The 12180-nt window shown below is 48.9% G+C and overlaps 1 protein-coding gene across 3 annotated transcripts in view; it reads right to left on the bottom strand.

Moving 5' to 3' along the window:
• The window catches only part of LOC122369298 (cardioacceleratory peptide receptor-like), a 61174-nt gene that overhangs the window by 2358 nt on the left and 46636 nt on the right, over positions 1 to 12180 (bottom strand). For 2 of the 3 annotated variants that reach the window (XM_043343948.1, XM_043343939.1), the window contains exons 7-10: positions 9856 to 10044; positions 8046 to 8183; positions 6437 to 6617; positions 516 to 671 (exon numbers count right to left, since the gene is read on the bottom strand). In XM_043343948.1, the coding sequence (XP_043199883.1) occupies positions 516 to 671; positions 6437 to 6617; positions 8046 to 8183; positions 9856 to 10044 (664 nt within the window). Of the gene's footprint in view, positions 1 to 515; positions 672 to 6432; positions 6618 to 8045; positions 8184 to 9855; positions 10045 to 12180 lie in introns of those variants that run through there. The other variant, XM_043343956.1, reaches the window with a different exon arrangement.

Here is a 12180-nt window from a genome sequence, read left to right as displayed (position 1 = left end):
AAAGGAAATCGTAAGACAGATTTATGCATTGGATAATGGAAGAATTAGACGACCTACTATAGTCGGAGACTGGACAGTCTCTCACCGTGTTTGGATGGACAGTTTCTCACCGTGTCTCATCGCGTCTGTGTGAGCGCACAGCCTCTCACCGTGTCTGTGTGTCCGCACAGCCTCTCACCGTGTCTCACCGTGTCTGTGTGCGCACAGTCTCACCGTGTCTGTGTGCGCACAGTCTCACCGTGTCTGTGTGTGCGCACAGTCTCTCACCGTGTCTGTATGTGCGCGGACAGTCTCTCACCGTGTCTGTGTGTCCGCACAGCCTCTCACCGTGTCTGTGTGTGTCACCGAGTGTCTGTGTCTCACCGCGTCTGTATGTGTGTCTGTGTGTCTGTGTCTCACCGCGTCTGTATGTGTGTCACCGAGTGTCTGTGTCCCACCTGTGCGCACAGCCTCTCACCGTGTCTGCGTGTGCGCACAATCTCTCACCGCGTCTGCGTGTGCGCACAGTCTCTCACCGTGTCTGCGTGTGCGCGCTGCGGGAGCGCGAGTCGGACATTGTGGTGAAGTCGGTGCCGTAACGGAACGTCGACGTCGTAACCGACGGCCGACTGGGCGCCCATCGACGGCAGCAGGGCAGTCGCTTCACCAGCCACTCCACCGCCGACAGACGCCTGCGGGGGAAATGGTCAATTGGTTATACGGTCACTGGGGCTTGTAAAGAAGCCGCCAACGCCTCCACCGGCTCGCGTAGGCATATTGAAATCCAGTACGAATGAAACATGGGTCTAGTGAAAAATGATTGAAATGGCTAGGGCTAGCTTTGGATAGATTAGGTAAGGTAAGGTAAGTGCGGACAGCTTTCATCACAAGGGGCATCATAAGCGCTTATTTTATGGTAAGGCAAGGTTCCAGAAGGGAGTGGTGGGGCTGGACAAGGGGTCAGTGATAACACAGACCGCCGATGTGGTGCACCAGCTGGGTAAATACGGCAGACCACCTGGGTAGTAAGAAGCAGGGCTGCGGAGTCGGAGTCGGAGTCGGAGTCGGAGTCGGTCGGAGTCGACAGTTGTGACCGGAGTCGGAGTCGGAGTCGGAGTCGATTTTAGAAACCCGAGCCGGAGTCGGAGTCGGAGTCACCGAAAATATGTCGACTCCGCAGCCCTGCTAGGTCTGCGGAGTCGGAGTCGGGAGTTGGAGTCGGTCGGAGTCGACAATTCTGCCCGGAGTCGGAGTCGGAGTCGGAGCTGGTTTTTGAAAGCCGGAGTCGGAGTCGGAGTCGGAGTCGCCGAAAATCCATCGACTCCGCAGCCCTGGTAAGAAGGTAGTAACGTAAGGACCACATGGTAACTACCATACGGATTGCCGTCCAGTAGGTATCCGCCGGCGACCCAACGCCTCAGATTAACTTTCTATGTAGCTGGCGAATATCCGGCCAGCACATGCATATTGGTACATTTCCTATATCGGCACGTTTCAAATAACACCAAAGCAGCGCTTGACCAAGGCGACTCAGCCCAGTACAAACAGTGTAGGACATGCGGGCGTATGGTCAGTTTGCGGACGAAACCAGTTGCCACAGTTGTGTGGCTTGGCGCTGGTTTTCTGAGAACAGCGTCCGACTTTGATACCAATCGTCACGCATTGAATGGAGGCTTTACAGACTAACGTAAGGCAAGTCAATTGCATAATCAACCGGTCGTGGGTCCCACCGTCGGTAGAAATCCCACCATATCCCACCGTCTGATGTGTCCCACTCTCCCACCGTGTTTGGGACAGTGCGGCGGTCTCTTGAGGGACTGAGGTCCCACCGTGACCCCCACAGTCAGGTTCTGCGACACCTGAGCGAGCGTCATTTCAGCGAACGACATTTGAGCGAAGCCTTTTCAGCGATTATCAATTTAAGCGATTGACTTTTTCAGCGATTGTCAAGTCGGCGAATTCAATCACAGCGATTATCAACTTAAGCGAGGACCAGAATCAGCGAAACCAGATTGAGCGAATATATGGAGGTCAATGGGGGACCAATTGAGCGAACACAGTTACAGCGAAACCGAACGCGACGGAAGTCAATCATTTGCTACTTTTCGGGAAGTCTTGCCCTTGGAATACTCGCTTGGTATGTGTCATGCTTCAAGCTGCGCGCGGCAAATTAAAAATTTGCTTTTTAAGCTTGGAAACCACAAAAATATCTGGCCTCATTCTGCAACCTTGATCTGGAAATGTGGAACGTGAGAGATAGGACGATGGAAGGAATGCCAAGGACCAATTATAAACTCGAGTGATGGCACAGGGGGATCCAGTCTATGTTTCAGGGACCTCACCCAAATATCTGAAAATTCGTACGTTGCTTAGGGCAAGAACAAATTTTACAACATGGGGAACTGATCCAAACTCAAGCGGGGGAATTTCGCTAAAAACAGCACAAGCAATATGAATCTCTGAACAAACGTTTGGTCATCATTATTGATTGGCAAACAGCAGGGGGGGGGGGTGAAATCGAACCACTGAAATTTTTGAGAAATGTGGCATTAAATTTGGAGCTTAATGTCTGAACTTTGCACGTGACATCCGCCATCCAGTTCCGGATAACCATGAAAAGTTCGGGAAAAATTCGTTGTACGTACGCTCGCAAAAGAAAAAAAGAAAAAATTTACACCGTTACGGGACGATGAAGTGTTTCGCTGAAATGACAGTCGCTCAAACTGTAGTCGACGAAATAGATGTCGCTGAAACATAGCTTTCGCCTAAATTGATAATCGCTATATTTGATAATCGCTCAATTCGATATTCGCTAAGTTGCCAGTCGCTGAAAATGGTTCGCTCAAATGACGTTCGCTCAAATGACACTCGCTAAAGTCGCTCGCACCGCCACAGTCAGGGTGCCACTGAGCTGGCGGCACCAGCTGAACCGACGACCTCATCCAATCCCCACCAGTGACACTTTATTCCCAGAAAACGACCGAAAAGCCAGCGTCGAGTGCAGTTTAACGAGAGGGCGCATGGATTAGCATTGGAAATGAACCATCTCGCATATCTCGGACGCAAAGCATGTCTCGTGAATTATACTATTTTGTGTTTTCTGGGAAGCCATGGGCGAGTTAAAACGAAAACTGAACGTAAACTATTTCTGAGCTACTGGTAGTGTGACGTAAAACATTTATGGATAACCGCATATTAACCCACGCCCCACGGGCTATTTATAGCCCCCTCCCGTTTTTCTGCAATAACTTCCAAACCGCTTGACGGATCGACGCCAAACTTTCAGTACCTTCGGCTGCATCAATTTGACACCTTGTGTCAAAATTTGAACTTGGTAGCTACCATAGGTCGGCCGGAAATGACGTCAGAGTGACGTCATGTTCGTCCGATTTCGACGCAAAACATTGAGCCACGGCAATCGCTCCCAAGAGCTCAGTTTTTAAGCTAGATCCAATTTCTTTGCATGAAAGGACTCAGAATTGACCGTGCTATCAAACTGCTATCTCGGATTTTCAAAATTTTGAAAGTTTCGAAAATTTTATATAATAATATTCAAAATTTATATTTTTATATTTTTTTCAATTTTTTTTAACTTTTCGAAAAAACCGGAATATATGTGACACAACGCATGATTATGACTAACTCTAGCCAGTTTTAGCTAAATATCTTCAAAAATGGCCAAGTTATACCTACGCATTATTGCAAAAAAATCACAATTATTAATTTTTCAAATCAATTTTTCAGTACGTATTTGACATCGAACACCAATAAAAATGGCACCATCGTGTTCCTGAGCTCAAACTCCATCCAATAGACACCTTTTTTGTTGAAAAATTTTACCTTCAAAATTTGACCTTTTTTTACCTGAAAGTGACCTGACCTAAGCTGAATTCGACTCAAAATGACCTCGAATGAGACAGACGACATCAAATTCGAAATCTATGGCCTAAATGGACCATAAAACATGTGTCACGTGACCGACGCATGGTATAATATTTTCGTGACCTGTGATGACCTGACCCTGACCTGAAAATCAAAGTACAAGTTTGGTACCCTCAAGGTATCTAGAGCATCTGTTCACGAGTGTGGATACCAAAAATGAGCCTGATCTGACTTGTAAGACGGCGGCCAGAGCCCAAAATGTGCACAAGCCAAAATGCTAATAATTTTTACTTTGACCTGACCTGTGACGTCATCGGTGACCTCGAGGTCAATGAAATTAGGTTTCGCTCGACAGTTTTTCCGGGGCTATCAGACGCTGTTTGAATTTTGACGATCGGCCCAGTAGTTTCGGAGTTAGGAGGGGGGCTATGAATAGCCCCCCCCCCCCCCCAGTAGGGCGTGTTATACACAGACCCCAGTGGGGCGCGGGTTAACCCTCGCGGGCCCGGGGGGGGCGTTTTTCGCCCCCCCCCCTGGCGAATATTTGCGATAGCTCCCGAACGCTTAGAGATAGGAAAGCGAAACTTTCAGTACCTTTTCTCCCATCAATTTGACATCTTCTGAAGTAAAAAATTTGGACCTAGCCCCCTTGATGACGTCACAAGGTCCATTTTTCTAGACCCCTGCACGGCAAACTTCGGCGTCACAGACGCAAACTTCAAATAGCTGCTAAAAATAGAGTTTTAGAGATAAAGACAAATTACGAGCACGGTTGTGTAGCGTTTGACCTAGAGAAAAATAGAAAAATAGTTTTGGTGACCTGAGGTCAGAGGTCAGGTCAACGACCCCGAAATGTGGTTTTAGTTTTTCGCAAATAACTTCGACAAAAATGGTCCTAGAGCTACGGCAGTGGTACCATCGCATTCGCCTTGTCAAGCCGCGTCGAATGATATATATTTTGTTCGGAAAAGGTCAAGTTTTATGTTGACCTCATGTGACCTCGAATGACCTCTGGTTGACCTTGACACATGAAAGGTCGTTTATGATGGATTTGTACCCGCTGATCACGAATCTGGCATCTATTTTCCTCTAAGCCTTCATTTAGAGCTTCCGCATGGCAAAATTGTCTTATTTATTATTACTAACTTGAATCAGTGAAATAGCCTCTAGCAGGGATACTCTTCAGTGACCTTGACCTTTGAGCAGCCTTGTATCGTAAGATGAACCACAAATAGGGAAGTGATAAGCCTCAAAACATTTCAAAACATCTTGGAAGTTAGCACGCAAGATGTACGAAAAAGTGCCAAGTTTGAGGTCAATTTTGAGCGTGACCTTGACCTTGACCTTCCACTTTGAGCAAATTTTCAGAATCCTCAGATTCTCTTCTTTCGTTTGACACCCAATTTTGCCGGTTTGATGCCGCCTGCCGTCTTCTAGAAGGCTTACTTTGAGATCACTACATATGTGCCGGTTTTTGCCTTTGACCTTGACCTCTGACCATGAAAATTGACCTGAGGTCAAAAATTTTAGGTGCTTTAGAATCGTCTCGTAAGGACCTTTCGTTTGGTATCACTTTTGTTTCCGTAGCTCCCTTATTTACGGAGTTAGACAGGGGGGGGCGAAAACGCCCCCCCCCCGGGCTGCGGTGGTTGGGATTACCCCCCGGGCCCGGCCTGGGCCCTGTTCGGGCAGCGCATCCTATTGCAAAATTTTGCACCACGCATGCGCAGTTGGGGTCTCTCGGGTGCCAAGCCCCGCCCTTCGGCGTATGACGTCACACGTGTGACGTAGGCTCGCGCAAAATCTTTCAGTTTTGCGCAAGAAGAAAATAGTAGCTGCAGGAGGCGAAAGTGGCGCGGATTAAAGTTTGCCCTCATATATTTCTTATTGTAAGTGGTTAGTGTGGTGTTGTTTTGGTATCACTATCTTTCTTTTCAGTGGCACATTGCTATTAACCACATTTGAACGCATTTTACTCAGTAATTGAACGAAACACACCAGTCCATCCGCGCCACGGTTCGCCGCGTGTCGCGTGGCCCTCGGCTTTGCGGGCCGGCGGAGAGGGGGCGGAGCATGGGCGGAGCCAGGCGGCTGACATCATCGCATGTGTGACTTCACACTCGGCAAAATATTTTGCGCGGACCCGAACAGGGCCCGGGTTAAGACTGACTCATTCACAATAAATTGTTTTTTATCGCATGAAAATTAGCAGATTTGGACCGTAAGAGCGCTTACGCTGCAGTTCCCATTTACCAACAGACCTATCAATGTAGCAAATAATTTACATAAACTCTCTCTCTCTCTCTCTCTCTCTCTCTCTCTCTCTCTCTCTCTCTCTCTCTCTCTCTCTCTCTCTCTCTCTCTCTCTCTCTCTCTCTCTCTCTCTCTCTCTCTCTCTCTCTCTCTCTCTCTCTCTCTCTCTCTCTCTCTCTCTCTCTCTCTCTCTCTCTCTCTCTTTCTCTCTCTCTCTCTTTCTCTCTCTCTCTCTCTCTCTCTCTCTCTCTCTCTCTCTCTCTCTCTCTCTCTCTCTCTCTCTCTCTCTCTCTCTCTCTCTCTCTCTCTCTCTCTCCCTTACCTGAGGTTTCTGCAGACGTTGTTGGAGAAAATGATGTAGATGATGGGGTTGGCGGCCGAGTTGAGGGGTGCCAGACTCTGGATGAAGGTGGCCACCGCGATGGTGGTTTGTGTGCGCGGCAGGTGCCCGAACACTTGCAGCAAGTCGAACACGAAGTACGGACTCCAGCATAAGATGAACACTGTAAGCATATGAGAGCAGAGTTCACTGGGTTAACTCTGATAAGTGATAGATACTTTATGTCCGGGCAGCACCCAAGCGACCATTGTTTCCAGCATGCCGTGCCAGTCAGTCGGTAGGGATCACCGGATGTCAGGCAGGCTTGGAGCCTGATTATACGTTGTTATTAGCGTTTTTCCATGCCCCGTGTAACAGAGAACACAGCTCGAAGCGTTACGGCCGACAGCCACGGATGGCACACAGCCCAGTTGCTGAATATGGCATCCAATAATGTACTCTGCGTCTCAGATTACGTGATCGCAGCTTCAGTTCATCTGACCTATATAATTAAACATCACACGAATCGTAATACTAAACGCAAAGCAGAAATGCTGTGTGATGCGAGTGTGACATCCATACAAGACATCAACATTAAACAGCTCATTTCGGTATAGGTATGCACCGAGCATTGACTTAATGCACGAAACATACCTAAGTATTATGAATCATGTTTATATAGTTCATGAATCATAGATTCATGTGATGCATGACAAGAAACATTCCTAAAACGACAACTTGAGGTAGGGTCCGGCTTCTTGACGTTGATTTGTCCCAGTCTGAATGTCAAATAACATTTACAACTATATCGGATGCATATGCCGGATGACTAGTTGAAGAAACCAAGGTAGTGCCAGCAGCACATTGTGTATTTCCCTTACATGCATATGCCGGATGGCTAGTTGAAGAAACCAAGGTAGTGCCAGCAGCACATTATTTGACCCAAGTCTCCAGTTGTATTTCCCTTAAAAACATAGCGATGGGGATTTTTTTTGACGCAACGCATCTCTGAAATGAGTTGACGATTTTCAAATGAAGATTAGGACGAATACTAAAATACCAATCCAAAATGCTCCGCGCGCCTACCTAAGAGATCATTCACTCCATTTAATTTGTGCGCGCATTATTGTGCCTCACTGATCGCATGTTACGCATCATAAGCTCCTGTCTGAGCGAGCAATCGTCGAGTCAGTTTGGCTCAAGAGCCACTATCCTACAAACCATGTCATTAGTGTACAGATAAGTACACATACGTATCTGGTTTGATGTAGCTCACGTGCCTAATGGGTTGCTCGGCAGACTGATGAGCCGGAACAAATCATCGCGATTTGGGAGATACAGAATGGTGACGTCAAAACAGCATACCCACTCACCTGAATATAGCACATGTAACTATGTTCTTATGCACTTGTCAACCGGAGAAGCCAACAAGTTACTAGTCGCAGAATCAGCTCCGATCGCTCAAGGAGTAAGGACTGATGAGTCGTGAAATCCACTACTTACATAATACGACTGATCCATCTGGTTGAATTGTTACCCATTCAGAGACAACGCCATCCCGCCCCACTGACTCCTTTTGGCGAGCCCTGATCCCGAGGACAGTCGGACTCACCGAATACAATGACAAACGTCATCTTGACTGTCTTTATTTTCGCCTTTGGTATCAGACCGCGAGAACTGGCCCGACGAAGGTCGCAGTCCTCGGCTCTCTTCCCTGCAGCTGTGTTGGTCGCGCGGGCGAACCGGTGGTCTGCGGAAAACAGGTCAGGTCAGGTCGTTCAGGTCAGGTCAGATTGGTACTCATCGGGTGGGGTTGGATCGTTTTTGTTTGCCTGATGGTCCACTGCTGCACGTTTAGCACGAATAAACGTGACCTGTGCATCATGCAAATGCACACCGTCTAGACGCATGGTCGCTGCTGCTATTTGCAGCCGTCAGCCAGCACGCCCATTCCGAGTAGTTGCCTTTTACCGTGCTTGTATCGACTCGAGATAAAGGGTTACGCTGCTGGAAACCGGTGACGGTCATGTCAGCCATCGGGCTGGACAAGCGCCTGCAGTTCGGTACAAGGTGCGCGGCGCCTCCCGCCTGCATATCGTCCTTCTGTTTGGTGTGGGGCACCGCCTGCCGACCTGTGTGCCAGTTCCATGGCAAATGAGACCGTGTCGGGCCGGCGACGAATACTACATGCCTGTGACCCGCGCTTCTAGCCAGTGGCCAGAGCACCCTGTTCAGCGCATGAACATACCAGCTGTCCGATCATGGATCAATGCTTCTGACTATACAAATTGCTGACCATAGCCGCTTCTGACTGACTATTTCTGCCTCTGCCCATATATTTATTTAGCATCCAGCGCACACAAGTTAGCAATGGTGCGCTTATGAGTTATGTGAGAACTCATAGCGCAAACCATGGTCTGGAATATTGTTGAAAAGGCTGGGGGCTGAGGCGGGCCGTTGCAAGCAGTGTCAGCGCATTCTATTCTGTTCCTTCACGCCAGTGTAACATTTCTCATCATTCATGGAATGGATGTCAAAGTAAAAGGGCACACAAAACTGAATAAACTGAATAAACGTCACATCTCGCTGAAACAGTGATTTCAGGCCTTTGCAAATCGCAGCTCAGCTTCCGACTAAAGGAGATCGGCGCCATAAATTCTGAAGCAGTGTGATATCATTCAGATGCTTCTGATGACTTCGATGAGACACTAAAACTGCTGGTGACCGTTCATGACCTGAGATGACCTCAAGGGCATACAGAGGGGTCAAAGGTGCATTTTGCCGATTCAGTGTGTCATGTTACCTATGAACCGATGCTTGAGAGCGTTTTCAACGACATTCGCACAAAAGAGGCGCATTTCAGTTTTCTCCCATTGACGTATACCTAGGTAACCCGCGTCCTGTTGGGGTCGAAGTCAACACACCCATGAGTCAAAACAAAGACGTTCAGGTTCCTGAAAATCGTTGTGTGGTGAAAGGGGTTTCCAACCATCCAACAATATCAACATAAACATCGTTAATATGATGAAGAAATGTCATGAAACGAAATCTGCCACCCCTGCTGAGCATAAATTACAAGATGGCATTCCTCAGTCTAATCAACTGGGCATTACGATAGCTTTGAAGCTCAACAGCCACATGACCCAAAACTTTAAAAGGGAAAACAAGATGCTGACTTTAAACTGATGAATAAAAGGTTGAGAAACGATACTTTCATTATTACGCGAGGGCGAAATTATTTGCTAGGCAGGACAGATGCAACTCGAGCGCTCAAGCTTGGTAAGCATGACTCCTAGACATCATCTGTAGACTGTAAAACAACTCACAATATCCAAGTCGGCGGTTAGGTACTTGAGGCAAGCGTTTCTCGCACCAAAGCGCTGACACTCACGATCCCACCCCTTGGCCGTAAGACAACTCACTTTCGAGGTCGGTGGTCATTTTGAGCATGCGCCCCTTGCTCCAGAGTGTGCAGAGGATGACCGAGTAGCAGCAGATGATGATGACCGCCGGAATGATGAAGAGTACCACGCTGATGAGTACCATGTACAGCTGCCACTCGAACGAGTTTGGCTCGCCCAGGTCGATCCAGCACTGGGTCATCTGGTGTTCTGTCGGGAGGAGAGGGAGAGGTCAGAGTCGATTGCGCTATGTCGGAGGGAGGAGGGGGACACTGAGTCGCTCGTTCATACATAAGCTGCTACTGGGCTCAGCGGTTTATTGTTGACTCACAACAGGGGTGAAAAATTGTATCGTTTTGTCGTTGTCGACGACAACCGAGGAGACGATCTTATGGCGACCACGCGCAGCGCCTGAACTGATTAACTCCTTCCGCTTAGTGCGGTTAGAAGCGCACAATCCATCCGCCTCTGCCCACGCAACCCAATCACCTCTGCCCACGCAAACCATTCTCTGTCCCTCCCCATCACATCGACTCGCAGTTCTCGAGTCCGTTACCTCCCGTACGCGGCGGCATCCCAGTGGAAAATTTCCTGGTAGCTACAGACATATTCCAGCTCCCCATAGCTATTTAGTATATACTGCGTCGTTCGACCATCGTTCGGACGGCCGATCGGTGACCCTCATAAAGACGACCAATGGCATACCAAGTGGTCGCCGTGGTTGTCCGCTGGCAACACGTGTCTGGCAAATCTAGTACATTCCAGGACTCGGCCGCACCCTTCAGCGCCGCCCCCGGCCGGCGGCCAGTTAGCGTCCCCTCCAATCCGCCGGGGCTCCTTTTGTGACGTCAAAACCCACCCCGGTGGCGCCTGGGGGTAGGTCCGCGGCGGGACATCTTGAGTGGGATCGGGTCAGTGCCGGTAATGTTTTGATGAGGCCGAGGGGAGGGCACGCCATGACATGCCCACGGGGATATGGTGTCTCGGGACTTCCAAGGTCGAGGAACACGGATCGTCGGACAATTGAGCCTGACGGCTGCTGCGCTATCAAAAAGGAGCGGAATTATAATATATTCGCACGCAGGGTCCGTGGCGTCTGCACGACTGAAGTGTACCAACTTGAGCACGTTTTGTTCAAAGGTGAGTGGAAGTCGACCAGTGGCACCGTCGAAGGGTCACCGAAAGGGTCCAAAGGGCAGTATCTATTCTTTTCCGCGGCGCTGTACAGCCCTATATAATTGGTTCCCGAGTTGTGCGCGGGTTTTGAAAAAATATTGAAAGGCAATATCTTTCATTTAATGACCTCTGGTGACCTGACCTTTGACTTAGCCTACAAAACGAATGTCATATTTTCGCCCTTATTTTTGGACGTTCTTTCGAATGCCGTTTCCTGCTTGTCACTTCGTGACCCAGGATCCGAGTTAAAAGGGCGGGGTGTTTGTCGTTTGACCGCCCCCCCCCCCCCCCCCCTCCTGAGCAGGGCGTGGAAATCAAGGACCCTCAGCGGGGCGCGGGTTAGACATCTTGAGTTGACAACCAAATAAGCCCGTTTTTCTTTGGACGACAACCACCGAAACACTTTTTCCAGCCCTGACTCACAAATGCACAGAATTTTCCATAAAATGTTGGCTAGTCCAGAATTGGAGGATCAAAAGCATGCGATAGCATGCTTTTGCATCCGGAAATTCCCATTGGTGGGTCGCTGAAAAAAAGTTCGGCTGAACGCTGAACCTGTTTGTCAGTGAGTGAGTATGTGAGTGAGTTTGTCCAAGCTTTTTTGGACCTGGAGTCAAAATGGGTGGACCGATCGGGACGAAAGTGGGACCGTTTGATTCGTCTCCGGCGAGGTAAACTTTTGGTGCTGGCCTCGATTCGCTCGGTGCCTCGTGACACATGCTATTCCGCTTCAAAGTTTCGGTGACACGAAATTTTTTGTCAAGGCTACAGGTCAACCCGAGGTCACGGGCAAAGCCATACTGGCGGGACACATCGGTAACACCTTGAACCAGTTTCCAGGGGGGTCACCGTCTGCGAGGGGTGCAGGCTGCACGTGCTGGGGTCGGAAAACCGTTTTGACGTGAGGTCCTCTGGCTCAAAGAAATTTTAAGCTATCAACCTCAAAATCGGTTCAATGGTAGTCCCAGGCAAGGCCTCCAAAATAATGCACATTTGGTTGAGCTAAACTCTGTGGTGCATGAGCTATGCACGTGCAAGCCGATTGCACCCCTTCGTACGTTGCCACGCCTGCAGGGTAAACGGCAGCTCTAACTGGTTCAAAACTTGCAGGTCATAAGAAGAATACATTTGATCACGACATTCCGGCGAGATAATATCCGAGGGGTGCAA

Source organism: Amphibalanus amphitrite, unplaced genomic scaffold, assembly GCF_019059575.1.
Source record: "Amphibalanus amphitrite isolate SeventyFive unplaced genomic scaffold, NRLGWU_Aamphi_draft 000033F_arrow, whole genome shotgun sequence".
Lineage (NCBI taxonomy): Eukaryota > Metazoa > Arthropoda > Thecostraca > Balanomorpha > Balanidae > Amphibalanus > Amphibalanus amphitrite.
Note: the sequence above shows the minus strand (reverse complement) of the source record. Positions and strands in the feature narration are given on the sequence as shown.